At 41.5% G+C, this 22,309-nt stretch overlaps 2 protein-coding genes across 6 annotated transcripts; both read left to right on the top strand.

Moving 5' to 3' along the window:
- Positions 1 to 128: 128 nt before the first annotated feature.
- On the top strand, positions 129 to 19,744 carry znf652 (zinc finger protein 652). Of its 3 annotated transcripts, none has more exons than XR_005612800.1 (7): positions 129 to 473; positions 4,575 to 6,080; positions 9,170 to 9,317; positions 9,619 to 9,734; positions 11,982 to 12,126; positions 14,030 to 17,306; positions 19,564 to 19,744. XR_005612800.1 is itself a non-coding variant. In XM_031753467.2 (6 exons), exons 2-6 carry the CDS (start codon positions 5,052 to 5,054, stop codon positions 14,650 to 14,652), a joined length of 2,061 nt encoding a protein of 686 aa, XP_031609327.1. In that variant the 5' UTR covers positions 129 to 473; positions 4,575 to 5,051; the 3' UTR covers positions 14,653 to 17,914. The 3 variants fall into 3 exon arrangements, 1 of the variants encoding a protein (XP_031609327.1); XR_005612799.1 differs by having other exon boundaries at positions 14,030 to 16,371; positions 19,564 to 19,733; XM_031753467.2 differs by lacking the exon at positions 19,564 to 19,744 and having other exon boundaries at positions 14,030 to 17,914.
- Positions 19,672 to 22,236, top strand: phospho1 (phosphoethanolamine/phosphocholine phosphatase 1). 3 transcript variants are annotated; one of them, XM_039611066.1, is made up of 3 exons: positions 19,672 to 19,732; positions 20,108 to 20,181; positions 20,688 to 22,236. In XM_039611066.1, exon 3 carries the CDS (start codon positions 20,726 to 20,728, stop codon positions 21,491 to 21,493), a length of 768 nt encoding a protein of 255 aa, XP_039467000.1. In that variant the 5' UTR covers positions 19,672 to 19,732; positions 20,108 to 20,181; positions 20,688 to 20,725; the 3' UTR covers positions 21,494 to 22,236. The 3 variants fall into 3 exon arrangements, with proteins under 3 accessions (XP_039467000.1, XP_031609336.1, XP_031609335.1); XM_031753476.2 differs by having other exon boundaries at positions 19,676 to 19,743; XM_031753475.2 differs by lacking the exons at positions 19,672 to 19,732; positions 20,108 to 20,181 and having other exon boundaries at positions 20,592 to 22,236.
- Positions 22,237 to 22,309: the final 73 nt, after the last annotated feature.

Raw genomic sequence — 22,309 nt, 5'->3', positions numbered from 1 at the left:
AGTTTTAGAATTTTTCCTCTGGGAGGATTAAACGTCCCTCGGGGTCTTCTCATTATGATTTCATCAATCAAGGATTTAAGCTCAGCGCGTGCGCGCGCGCGCCGTGGCCTGTCTGCTTTGGAGGGGAGACGAAAAGAATCCAGACCAGACAAGCTGCCGCGCGCCCATCCAGACAGCGGCCTGGATGCCTGGGATGAGCGCGGGACGACGGTAGTACGCGCGAGAGCTTGGCCGGGCCACGTAGCGGGGCTGAGGACGCCGGTGCGCAGATACCTCCGCAGTCTATGGCGGACATAAACAAATAAGCGCCCACATTTTGCACACAAAGACCATTGGCAGTGCCCCGTCTAAATACACATCCGTGAATGAAAAGCGAGGGAGAGAGAGAGAGAGAGAGAGAGAAATGCGTGTGCAACCCTGAATCTGTGCAACTCTGATTGCACGAACGCAAGAAGAAGGTCGCCCTGACGGAGGTAAGCCAGCAAACTGACAACAAAATATCGCTGTTTTAGTTGATTTTAAGCACTTACATGTGTGACACGCATGACAGCTGTCGGAAACAGCAGCCGTGGTTCGCCGGTAGTGCGGGGCCGAAGCTACGGTGATAGCAGTCTGCGAGCCTGGCTAGCGCTGACTTTGTGACAGTGTCGAGTTGAGTGGGTTTGCCAGTAGAGCAGTCTGGGTTTTGTTGGGAAAGCGGCATTTTTCATACTGCACCACAAGAAGAGAAACACTGATGAGAAAGCATGACATCAGCTTTTCGTTTAGCTTCACGAGGGTCCGATAACTGTCACACTTTCCCTTCGGAGTGCAGCATTGAAATTAAATGTAACGTTAATGCTAAATATTGACGTTAATGCTAGCTTTGAGCTAACTAGCACCAACCTGGAAGGTTTATGTTTTGTTTTTGTTTTTTTTTTAAAAAGTGAAACTACTCTTTTGTTGGAAGCTACTGCCTGTCTGCAAACACCAGCCTTTAGATTGTAGTGCTTGTGTATTAGTATGACTGTTCTCCAAATAAAGTGACCTTAACTGCACTAAAACATCTAATGGCTGCACCTTGAGCTAATGTAGCCAAGTTAGCTTGTCATGTGTGTGCAGGTTAGTACCTATGGACTACTGCTAGCTAGCTAAGTAGCCTAAGTTGGCCTGGCCTGCACAACGTTACTGTTGTTCGTTGTACAATGTTGCCTTTTTGTTTTAACCCTTTCCTTCCTTCAAACACACTGCAGCGTTAACTGTAAGTATTGTAGCTGAATACGCTGCATCTAACCCGACGAAAACAAATTTATATGCGCATGTGATTTACTTCGTTTGATAGAAATAGTATGTCCATGAAGCCCTTTTTTATGATAGTGACGTTTCGGTGCGTTTTCACAGTCCAAATCAGAGTTTCAAAGTAAGTGCTAAAGGCTGCCATGTTTTCTTTCCTTATCCATAATAGCGATATCCCAGTAGTAAACAGCTCAGCAGTGTCTCCTAAAAAGCTGGTGTAGAAGAGACAGGAGCTGACATGTTCCTTGCCCACTCCGTGTAGTGCCTCAAATGATACGTGCTGTATCAAAAACCCTAGGTACTGCTCTATGACCTCGATTATGGGTTTGAGGGCCAAATACCTACCGAGGCATGGAGCACCCCTGCAGTGCACCACACAGTGAGCTGGTTAAGGTCTTATGAGTTTGGACAGAGTCAGGAATGTGAACCTTCACAAGGTCCTCTACAAGCTGCGAAAGGGAAAGCTCATTAAAGTCTAGACTCAAGAGGGTGCATGGATTTGAGTAGCACTGCTGCATAGTAAGAAGCAAACGTGACACATTTTGACTTCAAAGGTCTCCTCTGCTTAACTGTCAAAGTTTAGCCAAGTACTTGTCAGCATGTACTATTTAATGCTGATGGGTTTTAAGTGTTGTATGCTGCCGTTGCAGTCACACTCCCATCCTGTGTCATACAAATGTCTTAAGCCACAGTAGCATCTATCCGGTATATGACTGGCTTTGTGGCTTACATATGAAATGAGTTCTGGCTTCTCTGAAACGTGATTGAGGACAGCTATGAATTGGCCATTGCTGAAAAAACTTTGATTTGTCTGCAACTTTTGCTGAGCATTAGTAATTCTCTTGCTGACAGGTCATTTCAGTAATCCAGACATTCATTGATGCTCTTTTTCTTTTTTTGCATCGGGGTACAAAGTTCATCTTTGAAAGCTGTTGAAACTTCAATAGGCGGTGGCAAAACGATCTACATTTCTAAAAGTTTGACCTCCCTATCCTACAAGGTGAATGTGTAAACTAATTACTCGTGATATTGAGAAGTCTGCGCTCTGCTTGATTCCCACATCAAAGGACTGCATTATTTCACAGAGAGTGAAACCCCAAAATGACTCATCGTTGATAATGATAAGCAGTAGAAGGGTTGTACTCAACAAGGTTGCATAACCACACTGTTTATGTGCTTTTTTTTTTTTTTTTTTATTTTAAAATGATCAGCAATAATATTTGTCTTTTTGATCAGTTTTATACTGGTATAGTAATAAATTGGCTGTGTTGTTGTGCATGCCTTTTTTTCAAACAAGAATGTAAACCAGCATAATTGCATGTTTAGGCGTGGGGGTTCTCTTGCAGTTTATATTGCTCTGTCATCTAGACACAGGATAATCTATTAGGCTTTGTGTCTAGGACAACCATGTGAGTTGAGTTGCTCTGTCAGTGCCGAGCTTGCCCTCCCCTTGTGGTCTTAATGCTCTCAGAGCTCCTGTCCAATTCTCAGAAAGGATCAGAGTCAGCCTGCACAGGAAGGCAGGTGTGCCTTATATGCGCATACCCAAAGTCTACATAAATGGCTTAATTTTTTGCATGCAAAATGAAGTAGAGCCAACTGATTAATCTCTGGCTTAAAAAATTGCTTTAGTTCATCTTACCTTTGCCTTCACTGCAGCATGCTTATCTACAGAGGATCAAATTCACCAGATATACGCACCAAGTCTTCAGGTGAAAAGACAATCTTAGGGAAAACGAACAGTGAATTAGAAAGAAAATGTTAAATGAGATGGCTTTAGCTCACCTTAAGTTTGGATCACCAAAGTTTCATAGCCTATTTTTAATTAATCTGGTTTTATTTCAGATTATTTTCAGCAGGTGCAGCTTCTGTTGCCAGTTAGGATTAAATCAGTGGCAGTAAATGTAAGACACCACAAATTACAACAACAGTTTAACTGACAAATAATGATCTGGCTAAGCCTCAGAGAACTCATTATGATTAATATTTGATCACGGTAAAATAATTAGGCTTATGCCTTAATTACAAAGTGTGCACCCATCATCTCAGCTACGTTTCCCATTATTTGCACAGTAATGTTCCTTTTTCTGGCATTTACAGAAACTCTTTTCTAATGGTGACTTTAAATTAAAATCAGAACAAAGTAGAGTTCAAGGGTGGAGTGGGGGTGTGTGTGATTGTGAAAGTACCTGTTAGCCTGTTTGTGATTTCTTTGTAGACGCTGGTGTGTCAGTTCTTGAAATTTAAGCATAAGATGTTTGTGAAGATTCTGAGGAGAGGATGTTTGCTGTCTCCAGGAAAGGAAATGTAATTTTTGTTTATTGCATGGGGGGAGGTTTTCTAGCGAGCAAACCGCCCCGGTGCACACTCAAAATGGTTTGTAGGGTGTGGGGTTGTTCAAGGTCAGCAACCTGTCATCCAGGGTCAGTTCCAGGATTACATGTACACCAAAGCCAACATCATACAAAAGTAAGACATTACTCTTTGATGCGATGTTTTTTGAGCTGTTACTTGCATGAACACAGTGATAATACTGTTGGTTACAAAAAGTGCACTACTTCGGCTTCACTGAAAGGTTGACATACAGTTTCCTGTGGTTGTATTTGCAATACAAGCTCCTAAGCTGTGGTTACACTATACTCTCCAACAGTCAATGGGAGGTTTGTGCATGTGTGATGTTGAAGACAAAAGAAAATCTTGTGTTGTTTAATCAGTGTGCTTTAGGACTTGCATCTGGCTTTTGCTTTCTGAGAAGTATTTCTGTAAATGCTCTCTAACCACCACTGGAACACAGGTAGGACTGAGTGAGTACCAATTTATTTATTAAGTTTCAGATTGTAGGTAGTTTACAGTGATGCATTTGTGTTTGTTCATAGACAACTGATGGTGTTTAACAAAAAGGCTGTTTTCTGCTCTCGCATTGACATCGATCCGATTGTTGATATGTTACATATTTTCAGTACTGAGAAGTTGTTGTGACTTGTTGCACTTTAGTTGATCTAAATATGTCCTTATTGCAAGCATGAATGTTGATGTGTCACTCTATAAAGCAAACTGTCTCTGCTTTATAATGAGGTGTTTCAGTTGTGGTTTAGAAATATTTAGACTGCTCATTTGTTGAAATTGAATTCACTCGCATTCATGTGTGAAAGCTGTGGTTTCCACTCCTACACACAACACTGAAACATTTGTGGCCAAGTGTGGCACTTGCTGTTTAGAACTTGACAATATGGCTGTAGTTTCAGGTCACACGGAACACTCTCATCTATATTCTTCTGTTTCTTTGTCTTATTTCATAGGTAATGCACAACAAATGGCTGTTCAAGCAAGACGCAGAGGTCCTTACAGCATTTCCGTTTTTGGTATTCAGCTCATCTTTACCTGCTCTGCTGTTTGAAGACTGGCACTCTGCAGGGCAGCAGCCTGCAGCTCAACAACTGGAGGGGATAGTTTTAAATGTTGAGAATCAACGCTAAGACTTTGGTTTTGCTTTCTGATTCTTAAGCACATGGTACAAAAGTTGGAACTGATTGTATGTCAATACAGCTGAAGTTCTTTGCTTGGACGGCATGGATGCTCTCTTTGAATCAGGTTGACTGCTTCTCACCTCATCCCCTCCTTCCTGTCTTTTCAGTAGAAGGAGGGTGGGGGATTAGTGTGGTGTCCCCTGCCCCTCCTTGTAGGGTAGGCTAGTCTACCTAGTTACCACCGCTGTTACTCTTTTCCGTTGCCCTGTGCTCCTACTAACTGTTCCCCTCCATACCTTCTCCCTCTTCATGAAATCCTGTCAAAGCCTCAAGGAAGAGGTTTCCATCCCTAGTCTTGGCGGGATGTCACAGGAGGAAGGACGTAGGGCACCGGTGTCCCAGTCCTACTTTCACTCTCCTAACCCAGACCTGGACTTGACGGGAAAGATTTATAAGCGGGAGGTTGGTGGTAAGCCTTATTCTGTGTTAGTGGACAATAAAATGGCAGCCAAGACATCCATGGGAGATCAGAACATTGGTCAGGTACCCACTCAACACATGACTCAACACCAACATCAGCAGTATTTCAGAGAGGGGGGCGCTGGGCAGGAGGTGGGGACACAGGGGTCCCAGGCAGGCAATGATGGATCCTCTGATGATACTGAAGATGATGATGAAGATGAGGAAGAAGAGGGTGAGGATGGTGAGGAGGGTTTCAAGCGTGAGCAAATCATTGTGGAGGTCAACCTGAACAACCAGACACTTCACGTATCCAAAGGGGACAACAAAACTGGAACCACAGCAGATGACTCTGAAAGAGCTGGAAGTGATGATGACGACGATGAAGAGGAGGAAGAGGAGGAGGAGGAGGAGGAAGATGAGAGCCCTGAGGAAGATGAGGAGGAAGACGAGGAGGAAGACGAGGTTGAAAGTCAAAGAACGCGGTCAAAGAGAACCCGTCGAGGGTCTAGTAGTGCAGCAGCTCCCAGCCAGCCGCGGAGGAAAAGTCTGCGAACAGCTCTGGGCGCTACCCCTGGTGGAATGACCACCAGAGGGCGACGGAAACGCACAGAGCCTCCAAAGAGCAAAGGCAGGTCAGCTAGGTCAGCTCCCTCCTCTTCTCCTACTGTACCATCAGGAGGAAAAGCAGAGGTGGAGGAGAAGGAGATGCTGGCATGTGAAAAATGTCCTCGAGTATTCAACACACGCTGGTACCTGGAGAAGCACATGAATGTTACACACAGACGAATGCAGATCTGTGACAAGTGCGGCAAGAAGTTTGTCTTGGAGAGTGAGCTAGCCTTGCACCAGCAGACTGATTGTGAGAAGAACATTCAGGTAATCCAAACCTTTATCTGATATTTGTGTAATTACTCTTGTAAATGTTACTCTAGAGCAAGAGGTTTAATATATTTTTACGTATAAAGATGTTTAGATAAATTAGAACAAGACTTTGCTCTAAGCCATGAGACTTTTGCACGTCTGTACCTCAGCCTTATCTGCTACTCTGACCCCAGGCTCCTCTTTGACATCTGCGGACACAAACTCTTATTGTAATTACTAAACTATAAATATTGTATTTTTCAGAGTTTAAGTATATTTCTGGCAGGTTTCAGTTTATTTCTAAATTATATTTGAACTGAAATCAGCCATATTTAACTGATTAAATTTGTAGTTATATATATATAAAATATATATATAATATAATATACATATATATTTTTTTTTTTTAAGGGAAAAAATATATATATAGCATATAGTCACTGTAACTGTAGTATTAAGTCAGGATCCAGTTTTCTACCACTAAAGGTGGCTGCTTGTTCATGAAATTAAAAAAAAAAGGCAAATGATATGTAGTTATTTTTTTACAGAATTAACTGTAAATCATTTAGTGGACGTAATGACCCAAAAAAAAAAGACTTGGCTTTAAAGTAAGTTATTGTGGTATGTGAAAGCAAACACTTTGTTTAAAAATTTTTTAAATGTGACCAAACTTGTGACCTGATGACTATGATACCCTCTTGGTTGATGTTGGCATTTATTTTGTTAGAAAATCTAAAGGCAACATTTGACACTTTAAAAAGTTCACTTTTCAAAGAGAAAACAGTGATTGCTAAAGGTTTCAGTAACTTGCTTGCAGCAGCAGACTCGAAGCTCTCTCAGCTCATTTATGTGGCAGTTTGAACGTAGCGGCAGCTGAGAACTGAAAGTGGGTTTTCAGCTGTTAGCTCACAGGAGAACAGTGTGGCTTTTTAACTAAGGTGGCCAACAGTCATTTCACGGGGGATGCAGCTTTCAAGGTGCGTCTTGCTAGTGATTTTATGTGGCCATTATACAACATTCATCACTCACTAATTAAAATAGATATCAGTTATGAAATATGCAGAAAGGTCAGTAAAAAGCACATATAGCAAGAAATTTGATTTAGCTGAATTAGATATTCCTGAATACCAGAAGTGTTCGACCTGTCACATTAGCCATGATATTAACCTTAAAATTCTGCAGTATTTCTGTAGCTTTCTTTCTCCTTTTAATTTTCATTAATTTTTAAAAAACATCTAAAGTTATCATGGACTGCTATATAAAAATTCTACCTAGAGAATGGTAATTAGAAGTTATTACCATGAAAAGTAAAAGCACACAAAAAAGGCCATAACATTTTATCTCCTGAAACATAACTTAAGCTGTGGTGTGCTTTGAAGAAATGACGGGAAACACAATCTGCACTCAGTCTATGCATTTCCTGTGTAATTTATGTTTAGATTGTGTGCTAGCTCCATGTTCAGGTGGATGTTTTGAGGGCCATATTGTTTTCAGCCACCACAAAAATACAGCTGTAGGAGTTTGTGTTGAATTTACTTCATAAGCTATTGATAACAACATTGTCATGGTTTGGGGTAAAATAGCACAGAAAATTTCTGTTGTCAAATATGCAATCTAAAAATACTAATTTTATTTTGTTTTAAAAGTCATGTGTGCATTACTGGTAATGCTTAAGCAGTATTTTAGATACAGGAAATCTGAAACTGACATTATTTAGATAAGCAATCTATTATCAAAAATATTTCGGTGAAAGAAGGTGCATTGTGGTTTTACTTCTCTAAAATTGAAAAAGGCGACTCAGCATCTGAATCCCCAAGGGTTATACAGCTGTCTTTTAGCAGCTTTATTTAGCCCTTGGTTTGTTCAGCTTGATTTGCATCTGCAGTTTAAAGAAAATGTTATTTGAGCAGGTTCCTCTGAGCCACCCGAAACAGTTTGAAACAATTACAGGGTATAAAGAAACCTGTTCTCATGTCATGGAGATACAATGTGTGTAATTGTGCAACTATTTCTTTTTTTTCTTCTTCTTTTTTTTTGTTTGTTTTCCCCCTTAATTTTTGTCCATGAAGCAAGTCTCAAAATAAGTAATTTCTGTGCATACGTGTACTAACAATCTGATTTAAAAGGCTCTGAATTATGAAGTTCAGTTTTTCCACTTCCATGTTTTCTGTGAGCTTTTCTGATAGCCAAAGAGAACAGTAGTTATATTACAATATAAAACAAAGGGAAATTTGGTATCTTTTAAAGATTTCTGTAAAACCATTTTAAATATGGCAAAATGTGAATCTTATTTGAATAGGCTGACTTCAAAACATGAATATCCGTATATAAACACACTTGTGATGCTACCAGCAGTACCGGTGACAGCTGTGAAAGAGCTCCAGGGTGAGATGTAAGAGTATGTGCACACAACTGGTTCCACAGTGTTTCATTTTATTTATTTATTTTATTAACATGGAAAAAAGGAACACACTGTTGGGAAAAAAATTCACATGATATCTTGGCAATCACATGCTAAAAGGCAGCTGGAAGAAACTGTATTTGTTTTTTTGGCCACTTTGGTGTTACATTTTGCAGTTTGTGTTGATACTTTTTCACAGTTCGTCTGGTTGTTATCTTGTCACACTGCACGATATTTTAGGGAGACAACAACCTAACCATAAAACTCATGCTAGACAGAAATGACTGCAAAGCCCAGTTTGATGTTTGGTAATGCCAGGACGTCAATGTATAGTACTTGGACATATCTGCAACTGTCCAAGTACCACTGATTTATACTTTGAAAGTAAAATGTTTTTGATCGGGTTGTAATATGATCAGCATGATTTAAGAGGGAAGCATTACTATTAAAGTTTGGGTTGGTTGTTTTGTTTGTTTGTTTTTTTAATCAAAAGTAATGATTTACTTATGTTGATTTAGCCGCTTCCTTTTTTACTTTGATAGTAGGATTTAGAGGGATTTCAGCTAGATAAACCCTTTCTGACTTTTTTTTTTTTTGCCCAGCAGAGGGCGCTGGAGTATAATAAAAGAATTTTGGCTGATGAAAACAAAATGCTTAATATTTATATTTTTTGTCTTCTTCTTATCCTTTTTTTGTTCTTCAGTGTGTTTCTTGCAGCAAGTCTTTTAAGAAGCTCTGGTCACTGCATGAGCACATCAAAATTGTGCATGGCTATGCAGAAAAGAAGTTCTCATGTGAAATCTGTGAGAAGAAATTCTACACTATGGCTCATGTCCGAAAGCACATGGTTGGTAAGTTGGGGCCTGCTGTCTGTTACTGTGGTATCTAGAAGTGTGAGACACGACATGGCTTTCAATTAAATAATATTCACCTGTACAAGATCCATATTTTTATTATAGATACTCAACATAGTGTTTTTAGTGGCAACATGCTGCTTTTTGTAAATATTGTGAAATGTTAATTCTTTTGTATGATGATGTCTCGTCACATAATAGCATTTACTCAAGCAATACCAATTTTTAGTTAAAACTTTAATTTGATTAGTTTGTTATGATTTAGCCATCTCACTTGCATTTTTTCTCTTAAATCCAGCTCACACGAAGGACATGCCATTCACCTGTGAAACGTGTGGGAAGTCATTTAAGCGCAGTATGTCTTTGAAAGTTCACTCACTCCAGCACTCTGGAGAGAAGCCCTTTCGTTGTGAGGTAAGATGAACACAGTGTGATTCTGTTAGTCTAACAATAGACTTCAAACAGTGACCGAATCAGTATTTCCCCTACATAAACCATCCAAGTATATTTGGGTGTTATTATTTTTTGTTTGTTTGAGAGAACAATGCATCCACAGTCAGTTTACTTGTGGACAATCCTTTGACCTATATATTTAAACTTCAGGGTGTGCTAAGCACCTAGTCTGGGCTTTTTCATCTCCTGTTTTCCTGCAGTCTCCTGTTGTGGACTACAGCTTGTGACTGTTCTCCTCCTCCCACTCTGGAGATCCTGTGAGCTGAAACTGTTGCAACCAGAACCAGTTTAGGGTGGACTGGTTCATGTGTTACAATACCAAGCTCATGGAGGCTTCAGAGAAGAATGGCTGCAGATGGTAGACCAGCAGTTCATCTGCACAATAACAGATTTAGATGCAAAGCATTTCTAAGTTACTTATTTATAGCACATAAAACTTAAAGGGTATTATTTGCTCATTGATTTATTTATTCACTTAATCCAGTGCTTTTGTGTCCCAGTCCCCACCACAACTAAAATTTAAAACTGTGGTAAAATGTAAGAGGAAATAGATTACTGCTAATCCATGTATCTAGAGGATTTCTGTACTTTAGGCACAGATTTCTTTGGCTGGCCTTATTTGAGTTCATACTTGTTATGAATAAAAAAAAAAAGAAAAGAAAAGAAATACCTGTACCAGCAAGAAAGATTTTTTTAAATCACAATTTCACAGGGTATTGCTGCAGTTGAAGTATTTGCGTTAAAGATCATTTACATAACATGGAGGACATACAATAGTGGGTAAACTTCAGTTATGTAATCGGTTACTCGCTTCCTTTTCAGCAGGCATGGTTTAATTTACATACCATCTTCAAATACCCTTGAACAAATCAAATTATATAATGCTGAAAGTGCAGTGGCTTTAGAAATTTTTAGATAAACAAACATTTAAATTTCACCCCCACCCTTCTTATTTATTTTGGTGTGGCCTATACTGTTGATTTTATTTGTTTTTAATTAAATTATATGTTTTAAACTGGTTGGATCACTTGAATGGAGTGACAGAATTTTTTTTTGTTGCATGCTGTAAAAGCAGACTTACACCAGTAAGTTTCAGCAGGGAGACATCTGTGTCCTGTGGTTTGTGAATAACCCAAAATAGTCAGTGTCTTCCAGATGTTGACTGTGCACTGTGTGTTTTGCATTCAGTGGACAATGTTCTACAGAGGAGCTAAAGCCAGACCATGTCAAATATTAGAAAACCACACAGGAACACAGTTCACCAATTAACTGAAGCGTTAAATAGCTGAAGGAATAAATTTTCAATGTATGCATCTGTAAAAAGAATTTTGTTTTGTTTCGTTTTTTCCTTTGTTTTTCCTGTTCAGCTGAGTTGGGTACCGTTGATACAGTGTTTTACTTCAGCAGAAGACTTTACATTCCCAACTATTTAAATGGGGGGCAAACGAGAACTATGTATAGGGGTGGAGTTACTCTAATCAGATGTTTGAGGTCATCATCATATATGCAATTATATCCTTAATAAGTATATAGGCCGTTTTTAGAAACTGCTTTTCTTTTTCTTTTTTTCTTCCCTTACTGACATTTATTTGGTCAGGTGGTGCCACATTAAGATTATGAATACTTCACTTCAAGAAAACCCTGACCAGACAAACCTCAGATTGCAAATACAGTGTTGCTGCATGCTCCAAAATAACCTGAGCGGTGTTGCTGGATTGTGGAACTAACTGCATTTCTTAAGCATGATTTACACAGGCACGAAACCTGGTTTCATATGTAAAGCAGTTCCTACTCAGCAGTGTAAATATAACCTTAAATAACTCCACAAATTAGTTATTTTTAACAATAACAGTTATGAGAATGTTAAATAATAACGTTGACATTTTCATTGCCAAAAGCAATAAGTGATTTATTGTCAGAGCTGAAGCAGCTTTTGTCACATCAAAAGCTGCTTTATGATTGAACAATGTTACAGTTCTGTCTTAAACCCTTACTGATTTACTTGAGTTACGGTTGTCAAAATAAACATTTCACTGCCAAACTATTTTCTTCACATTAGAAAATGCAGAAAGAGGAGCGCGTGATAAATGTTTCATCTAAATCAGATTGTCAATTTCTGTGTGTCAGCATGTCTGCTTTTTGTGTGTGTGTGTGTGTGTGTGTGTGTGTGGACATGTTATCTGAACACTTCCGTTGTTTCTGCTGTAGAACTGTGACGAACGGTTCCAGTACAAGTACCAGCTGCGCTCCCACATGAGCATTCACATCGGACACAAGCAGTTCATGTGCCAGTGGTGTGGCAAAGACTTCAACATGAAACAGTACTTTGATGAGCACATGAAGACACACACAGGTGAGAAACAAGTGTGGGTCTTTTAAGTTCCATAAGTGTTCTGGGAAACTCACACATGCCAATCAGGCCAGTGTCCTTTGGGATAATCCATATGGCTCTGAAACCTAGGGACTTTCTGCAAAAACATGAGTGACAGTATTAACCTGCTTTTTAAATGCAGGAAACCAATTCTAGTTTCAGAGCCCTTTTTAAGTGGTGAGGCATTTCTATGAAATCAGGAAGCTTTATAGAGAACTTATCACATTGTTTGTAGAAACTGAACGAGACTGCACTCAAATATAGTACCCTAGTTGTAGTTTCTCCACAGCAGGAGATTCCAGTTTCAAATAATGTAATGTCTCCACTGTGGATTCTTCAGTAAATAATGTCACTAACTGGTTACACATAACCCTCAAGTCTGATATATATTAAACAGTATTTTTTTGGCATTGATCGCTGTCTGTATAAAAATAAAATTCCCATGTTTTTATTTACATTTCTTTTTCTGCAGTCAACTAAAACAAAGAAATAACTACTCGGCAGATACTTGCTACTTTAGTCGACAAATGTCTTGCCCTTCTGTTTTCCATGTTTGCATAGTTTCCTCCCAGCTTCTATTTAAATGCAGTCGTGCAGAAGCAAATTACAAAGACCAAGTTGGCCCAGCTGTTGCGGGGAAAATTACATTTCATACAGACCAGTTGTTTCTTAAATCTTTTTTGTCCTTTGCTTGATGGTTACAGTGCTTTGTTAGATTTCAATAGGAGTACAAAAGTCTCAAATGACTATAGATTTATTTTACTTGATAAATCTAAAGTTTATCAAACATTTACCATCCTTCGCTGGTCTGCTTTACCAGCCACCCAGTCACCATACTCATCATACTCATCCTAAAAAAAGAATCCGATGGGGAGTTGCCAACAGGAACATTATAGTGGTAAGAGCAGGAGACTTTGCCCAGAATTTTTAATGAGAGGGATGTTCTACATCAAAGAGGAGCCTTGCATATACTGTGGCTTATAATGACTACCCAAACACATGCTGTATTACACCCCTTTGATTTTCTGTCTCTGCTGCATTGCTATTTCTAAGACCACTGCTAAGCAGTGATGCCTGCATGTCCTTCACTGTTTTTCACTAGCCGTGCCTGTCGTGGGTGGACACACTGCACTCCATTGGCTCTCACAGTTCTATTTGTGATGTGTAATTATGCTACCCTCTCCTCTCCCTGCTGCTACCAACCAATTTAGCCTCATCCAGGAGGAGACACACCCAGTCATGCTCTGTAATAGGAAGCATACACTTTAAACACCCAAAGTTTGGTTCACTGCATACAGATTTTTTTTTTTTCCTGTGAATTCTCGTGAGTGAATGTAAGGTAACTGTTACAGGAGACTAGCACATTAACTGTCACCTTTTGATATTCATTTAGTGTGGAGGAGCTTCACACATAACATGCAAGAATAAGGCATTTAGAGAGCCCTTCAGCAGCCTGTTAATAGATGGCTGTGTGGGTGGTAGCAGGCACATTCAGTGGCTCCATGGAGGGAGGTTAATGAGAGCGACAATCCAACAGAGCTGCTGTTGTTCACTTTCACATCTCCTCTGCTCAAAGTGTGAATTGTAATAGCTTCCTGCGGAGTGGGTGGGTTGACAGCAAAAACCCTCAATTTAAGATGGCAACTTATTTACATATTTAAAAGAGAACTGTTGCTCTCTGCAGAGGGAAATGGTTAAGGGGAGGGGGGGGGAAAGTTAACTTTGTTGAATATTTAACACTTTCTAACCGTCACTTTTGACACCGAAGGATTTTATTCTGATGCATTTTATTTTTTCCCTGTGCTCCATTCTTCCTGTTAATTGGTAGAAACTGTTCTTTTTTTTCCCTCACTCAGTGTTGTTGTTTTTTTATGAATCTGTGCAGGGGAGAAGCCTTTCATTTGTGAAATCTGTGGGAAGAGCTTCACCAGCCGACCCAACATGAAACGCCACCGCCGCACCCACACAGGCGAGAAGCCCTATCCCTGCGAGGTGTGCGGCCAACGCTTCCGCTTCTCCAACATGCTCAAAGCACACAAAGAGAAGTGTTTCCGGGTCACCAGCCCTGTTGTTCTGCAGACTAGCGGCCCACCTGTGCCTGTCCGGATCTTTTCCAACACCTTCTCCTCATCTTCCTCGACCTCTGGCCCCGGGCCCTCAGCTGCCACCCCGGCCACCACCTCAGCAACCATGGGCCTCAACCCAACAGGAGGGTCTATTCCTCCTCAAGGCACTGTGGGGCACACGTTCTCTCATGTGCCACTGCACTCAGCGCCCTCTCACCATCATCCCCACCCCTCATCAACCCAGCAGCACCTCTCAAGCACACCCCAACATGCCCAACCTCACCCCCACCACCACCTAGCAGTGCCCCCTGTCTCCCACCTCCCCCCACCTCCAGCTCTTTTTAAGAGTGAGCCCCTAAACCACTGTGGGCACGAAGACAGCAGCTACCTGCACCACATGGCCCCTCCCGATAAGGGCCCCGGAGCCCCGCAGCACCACTGAACTGTGCTGCTGGTCTGCAGGCCAGCACCAAACTCACGCCTTGTTCCACGTCTTCTCATAGTCCTGCCTCAGTTTTTTAGTTTCAAGGCCCCCAAAGCCATGTCTACAGAGAAGGCGTAGCGTGACCAGCACCATTACTCAGTATGTGTCTACACAGGAGACTTCAGGCACTATAATCAAATGTGTGTTTTATAAGTGCTCAGAGCCCAATAAACAGCACTGTAATTACGTGCTTGTGTATAAAACATTTGTGCATATAGTGCAAGTAAAACACAATGCATTACACAGTCGTGCTAACTGTTATGAGTACTTATCTTTTTCCCATTAGAAAAGGATGAGATGGATCACTGAAAAATGTGGTTGAAGCTCTTTCTGTGTGGACATAAAGCAAAGGTGCTCCTGTCGAACAGATTTATGTAACTCAAGCTAAACTTTACACACCCCTGTGTTTTCTGAAGATACAGACTTATGCACCCTCAGTGTACACATCATGTAACACCTCTACTTTAAAATCCTGCTCAACTGACAAATATTTTACAAACTTTTCTTCAACAATTTCTTCTACAGAAAACAATTTTAGTGTAAGTTCTCAGTCTGTACATTATTTTCATCATAAGCTGCTGATGGAAGTCGTCTCATGTATTACCTGGGCTTCACTGATCAAAAGATCAGTGTCACTGATTTCTCCTTATGTCAACTTGACCATAAGGTTGCACATTGGTCAGGGCTTGAGCTTTCTGTGCAGGTCCTCCCCATAGCAATACTGCACCTGTCCTCCTAGTTGTACTGCAGAGCCTCGGGGCCCCACAGAAACGTTTAATGAATGTTGTAACTGGTTCTACCTGAGCCTTTCTCTGTCTTAAGGTCAAGTCCTGGTCTTTCTGTCAGAGGGGCAACAGCAGTTGTGCAAGATGCAGTGCCATAGGTTACAGTAAGGAAGGGGGGAGGAACTTTGTAAAAGGACATTTGGTCAAAAGATTTTGTAAGTGGTTAATTGAATCTGGACTTAGTCTGAGATTCATTACGTGATAAAATGGTGCTTTCCATTCCAGTACATGAAATATTTCTTTTGTTTTTGCTTTTTTTTTCTTCTTAATTTTCAGAAGTATGAACTACATAATAGCATTGTATTGTGTCATACAGAACATGTCTTGCCAGTTGGGCTTTTCTACTGCGCATTTAAGGTTTGACTAGATATTTTGTGATCAAGACAACTCTAGTTATGCAGGACATTGCCTAGGCGTGCGCACACACTCACTCCTCACACTTTTTCAAGCACACGCATACACACAAAAGACAAAGACCACATGGTCACTGATTTATTTACTTTAATCAGTGCTGCCTCAGCTTTCAATACTGTTGGCCAACAGAAGCTTTTAGATAACGGATGACTGTCGAGTACTGCCACTGTGAGGGGCCAACCACGTGGCCCCATCAGGATATATCCCACCTCCCTTCGCTGCTGTCGATGATACGGGTTATCATGTTAAAGGTCATTTGACACACACACACACAGTATACACAACTGGGACCTTTGCTCATCAAAGTTCTTAATGGGAAATTATGCATATTCCTCACAGCCTATATTCCACGGTTTGGTGTGGGGTGGCGTTACTTTTTTTATTTTCTTTTGTACTTTGATCGTACTGACACACAGGCAAATGCATGTCTAAAGTTGCTGAATGTTGCCTACGCAGAATGATGGCCGATAACTCGTATGTATGTTTTTGTTTTGTTTTTGTTTTTTTTGTTTTTTGTTTTATTTAATTTAATGTCTTCTGCTCAGTTTTAAGCTAATGAATGCTTCTGTCATGTAGATATACTGTTATTAGCACATGATAGGAAATGACAGGATAAGAAGCAGTGGTCATACAACTTCTAATACTTGGAATTCTTGTATAGATAAGCATATGTTTGATCAAATCAGCTAAAGAAATTACATTTATTAATGTAATAGCCAACAGTGTGAATGTTACTTGTGTAGAAGAAGAAAAAGGTTGGCTTGCGTTGGAATGAATTTGGGGTTGCTTGGTTTTCCCCTTCATCCAGTCTGATCGTGTGTTTAGAGTGTGTCTGTGTGCAAGTGTGTCTGTGTGCAAGTGTGTATGAGTGCATGCAGTCTGTGTCTGTCTGGTTGTCCCCAGTGCTCTTGTACCAAAAGCTGCTTTTACACAGTGTGCCCCAATATACGCCTATTTTGGGATACCTGACCTGAACAATAGCAGTAAATCTACAACGACCCTCTTTGTATCATTCTAATGGTGTTCAGTCTGAAGTGGTTAAGCTCCATAGTTTAGTCTCTTTTTGGATTTGAGACCTGCAATTATCCTGCCATTTCTGTGGGTCTTAATACTGCTGCATTATTTGCTTATCATCCTGTCCCCTCTGGTTCACTGCTGTGATTCAGCATTTTGCAGTATGGATTTTTGTCTTTTTTTCTTTTCTTTTTTTTTTAAAAAGCCTTTTCACTTGTGTGTATTCTCTGCACTTTACTGCTGCGTGGGTGAGGCGCAGGGAAGGGAGGGAGGGGTGGGACTGACGATGCATTGTGGAACAGAGAGCAGTTGTGGCTGCACGGGAAAGGGCGGAGATGGAAGTGATTACTTTGAGTGGATGTTTTTTAGGCAAGGAAAGGAGGAGAATCCCAGGTGGAGGTGGGTAGTGTGAATTAGACCATGGCAAAATAAAGAACATTTTCTTTCAGTGTGTGCTCAAATCAAATTCATTGAAATACACTTTTTGTTTTCTCCAGTATGGGCTCCCTTTAAAGTGAAAGGGATGTTCCTCCTGCTTTGGCGACTTTACACTAGCCCCTCCATGCACTTCTTTGTTTTTATCTGTTCATGGAGTTTTCCCCCTTCTCTGTGTCATGTCTTGTTTTCTCTCTGTTTGCAGAATGATTCTCCTCCTCCTTTCTTTGTTATATAGAATGCACTTTCTACTAAATTTCTTGGGTAGTTAAGGAAAAATAACATTGTATATTCTTTAAAGATGTTTTAAAAAAAAATCAATATACTTTTCCCCTTTGTATTTTTAACCACTTAATGTAGCATTGCGTATTTTATTATTGTATCTGGTACAAAATGTGCAGCTTTATAATGTCCTGGTTTGTCCTTTTTTTTTTTTTTTTTTTTTTTTTTTTTTGTATGTTATCTGGGGATTAAGGAGAAGTTTGAAAAAAAAAGTTGGGCCTTTTTTGATAATGTACATTTAACTGACTGCTAACTTTAAAAGTAAAAACAAGTAGCCATGATTATTACATCTGAGTTTCTGTTTGTGTTTTGCTTTGCCGGATGCGGACGGTTATGAAATGCAGCAGGTCTGTTTAACTTTCATACCTTGCTTTCCTGAAAAGTGTAGCTTGCTGCCACTGCACAGACTTTGCTTGAGGGCTCTTACTCTACTATTTTTAGGTTCACTGGGTTCTTGGCATAACATGTTACCTAACAATGGCTGCAGGCTACACATGACCCTCAGGGTTCAACAACAGCTTTGCTTTGCTGAGCATTTATTTGACAAGAGAAGTTTTAGATCCTCTTCTTTGTGAACACTTCCTGTTCACTTTAAAGTCACAGCAGGCTTTATTGTATTTGAGGGCAGTGATCTTGACAGTGAAGTACCCACATTGTACCTCTTAGATATGCAAATGCACCTTGAGGCCATATAACTACTTACATAGATTACAAGAGGGTGTTTAAAATTGACTTTTTGGATATCTCTTGTTGCATCTCAGCCAGGTTTATTCATGCATTAACAGCATGTACCTCCACTGAGGTCACATTAAGGCATTTACTGTTGCTAGAATACCTCCTAAAATGCTGTGTATCCTCCATCACCATAGGAGGTTTTAAGTGGTGCACCAATGAGTCACATAATCCTATAAGGTAGCAGAGCGGGCTGATGGGTAGAGAAAAGTGTGAGTGACTCACTGTTGGTGAGTGGGTGGTCAGGTACCAAGGCTCACTCCATGAGCAGGGGAGATAATAACACACCGTCTGTACATCTCCATTCCCATTTGGGCTTGAAAATAGTCGGCCTCCCCAGCTGTTAGTCATTACGCCTTGCGGTGTCGAGGAGGGAGGAGGCCCCCCCCTCCGTCTGTCAGCAGGCAGATAAAGAGAGGAGGGCTTCATGCCATGTTTTTGTAGGCAAGTGTGCACCGCTCTGAAACTTGCTGTGCGGTTCATTAATCAGTATACTTGCAGGGTTTTATCTAGACCGCTGTCTCGTGGAGAAACAAGCAGGCAACACAAACTCCCTTGCTGCGATGCTAATGTTTCCCTGTAGTTAATAAATGAAAACACAACACTGCTCTCAGATGTGAAATGATTTCGTTCCAGTCATCCTCACAAATGTCTCGCATGTGGTACTTTGCCCCCGTTCCCTGTGCCGCCTTTGCAACAGAGTACTTATTGGCCGGAAATCCAGATCATCCTGGATGAGGGAAGGTGCTTGTTCTCTTTGTAAGGACATGAGAGAGCATTAAAACTGTTTTCTGTTTTAAGTGAATGCAGCTGAGTTACTTTAGCAAATTCAGATGAGATGGGGTTATTCAGATGTTATCCCTGACTCTCCACTCCAAATTGGAATTACACAAAGATGTATAAATGGGAAAACTTGAGAGCTTGACCTTTTCCCATTGACCTCCCACTGCTACCAGAAGTGCTTATCCTCTCTCTCTCTCTTTTTTTTTTTTTTTTCGGTAAATGCTCCATTGTGTGGATGTGACTATGCCACGTTTGGAGCCATGTAAAAATACTAATAGGCTACATTTACGAGACTGGCGCACATTTCTTCTACGGTTATATTCAAGGAACGGACTATTTACTCTCGATGGGTTTTTCTTCCTTCCTCCCCCTACTCCCACAATCCCCTCTCTCCTCCACCTTTTATATCGTGAACGCGCAATAGGCTGCTATTAAATGGGCGGACTCGGAGGCGCGGTCACGTTCAGAGCGGCTCCGGTGGGTTTGAGTGGCACATAAAAGTGCGCGAGCCACCGGCCGACCGGCGGAACTCTACCTCTCCTCTATGAGACCGGATCGGAGCTGACTGACACCGGGGATCGGAACCAGAGCCGGTGACTCATCTGTAATTATTATTATTTCTATTAGTAGTAGTATTTTAAACCTCAATCCAGCGCTCATTGCCTTCACTGCATGATGGTTGTGCTGCTGTTATGTAAAACAAAACCCTTCTAGATTAACAGCTTGATAAGAAGCCTCGACTGTTCTTACTAATTAGTAAGCTTTAAAAAAAAAAAAAAAAAAAAAAAAGCTTAAAAAAGTCTAAAATCCCTAATTAAGTTTTTTTGTGTGTGCTGGGTTTTTATTATATCTAAATTTGCTGTATAAGCTCTCTGTTGATCTTTTTAAGGCATTTGTCTGCCTTTTAAGTTTGTCCCGTACTGCTTTTCCACTGATTCAGCATTCATTGTATTTTTTCCCCCATAAAGGAACAAACCAGCCACACTTTGAAGGCAACTGGTTGGATCTGGACTTCCACTGTAGACATCAGGGAAAATCCAAGGTAAGCACACGGCCTGTGAAAAAGTTGAATAGGGCTGACCTGCCCGGATATATAATCTGTAGCTTATCGTTTTACTTGCTTGCTGGAACTGCATGAGTGAGTCTTACCTTGTTTTTCGCTCTTCTACACAATACTTGACCCTTTTTTCCCCCTCTCCACAAATCCATAATTTGCTGCCGCCTCTTGTCTGACACAGCTGCTGGTTGGCTGCTTTATATTATATTTATAGATTTTTTTTTCATGCCTTTTCATTGAAATTATATTATTCCTGTGAAATCTATATTTGACTTCTTTGCCTCCACCCAAACCCCCACACCCTCCTTTATTGCATTGATGTTTCCCAGAAGGTCACCCTCTACCTCACCGTGGCCCATTGCGTGGGATGCTGGAGAGCAGAAGAGCGGGGGTGGAGATTTGATGCCACTTGGCAATATTAAAAGGTGTGGCGTAGTAAATCATGGGGGATTCGTTCTTCAACTGCTGTTATGTCCCACCCCATCCCCCAGGCGAGGAGGAACCCCAGAGACCCAGGCGCTCAGAGATCATGGCCTCCCACCCAGCTCACATCTCCCCTGACAAGCGCTTCCTGATCTTCTTTGACTTCGACGAGACCATCGTGGATGAAACCAGCGATGACATGGTAGTGCAGGCCGCCCCGGGTCAGCACCTCCCCGGGTGGCTGACGGACACTTATCAGCCCGGCCGCTACAACGAATACATGCAGCGGGTGCTGGCCTACCTGGCTGAGCAGGGCGTCACCGAGAGCGACATACGCAGCGTCATGGAGAAGATACCGGCCACACCCGGCATGCTCACCCTCTTCCAGTTCCTCCGCAACCGGCCCGCGAAGGACTTTGAGGTGATACTGGTGTCCGACGCCAACACCTACTTCATAGAGTGCTGGCTCCGGCGCGTCGGGGCCCGGCAGCTGTTCCACCGGATCTTTTCCAACCCCGCGACCTTCAACAAGGACGGGCGGCTGGTGCTGCGGCCCTTCCACTCTCACGACTGCCCCCGGTGCCCAGACAACATGTGCAAGCAGGTGATCGTCAGGGACTACGTGGCCCGCAGGACGCAGGAGCGGGGGCGCCCGTACCAGAGGATCTTCTACGTCGGGGACGGAGCTAATGACTTCTGCCCCGCGCTCTCCCTCGGTCCTCGCGACGTGGCCTTCCCGCGGAGGGACTTCCCCATGCACCGGCTGATCACCGAGACCCACGAAGCCCAGCCAGGGGAGTTCAAGGCTGTCACGGTGCCTTGGGTGAGCGCGGAGGATGTGGTGCAGCGGCTCCGGAAACTGGTGGCAGATTAAAGGGTCACACACTTAGAGAGAGTGTAGCACAGAGGGGGGTAATCAAGGGGCCAGCTGACACTTTATGTCATATTCTCAGGTAAAATATTCCCAGAAATTGTTGTGCAAGGCAATAAGATAATTTGTACCATCTGCGAGGGTCATTGTGTCTATCTGGCATCCAACACGTGCCTCAGTCCAGAATCTCACGTTTTTGTTCCCGAGGTCAGTCCTGAAATAGAAACTCGGTTTAATCATTAGACATCAAGACCTCAGCTGTTACCCAAAGTGGGGAAAAAGATCAAATGTAATGATATAAGTATATTAAAGAATATTTCAGTATAACTATAAAGTTTGAGAGCATCCGATTAATAAATATCCTTCAGTGTGGATCATGGAGTGATCGTAAATGTTAAAGTGGGTCAGTGGTGTGAGGAATCACTGCAGCAGTCAATAAAAATCTTATAAATAACATGACAAGTATATCAATCAACTGACTTCAGTGCTCCTGAATAGCAGTTATAACTGTTTTATTACAAACTGCACATTTTTGAATATGCAACATTAAATTCATTAAATAAAATTCAGACTTACACTGTCATCTGATGGCAAAGGGCATTGAAACTGTCCTTCTGTCTAATTGAGAACTGTATGAATGACCGTGTATCAATAGTGTGTGTTATTGTTTATCAGCCTGTCTTTATTGTGTAGGCTTCGCCTACTGAAACTATCAACACCAGCAGGAATAAAGCCATCGACTGAAACTGTGTCTGTGTACGTTTTATCACATTGCCAAAATCCACCAGCAGCAGTGACTCCCCCCCCCCCCCCAATAAA

Source organism: Oreochromis aureus, linkage group 4, assembly GCF_013358895.1.
Source record: "Oreochromis aureus strain Israel breed Guangdong linkage group 4, ZZ_aureus, whole genome shotgun sequence".
Lineage (NCBI taxonomy): Eukaryota > Metazoa > Chordata > Actinopteri > Cichliformes > Cichlidae > Oreochromis > Oreochromis aureus.
Note: the sequence above shows the minus strand (reverse complement) of the source record. Positions and strands in the feature narration are given on the sequence as shown.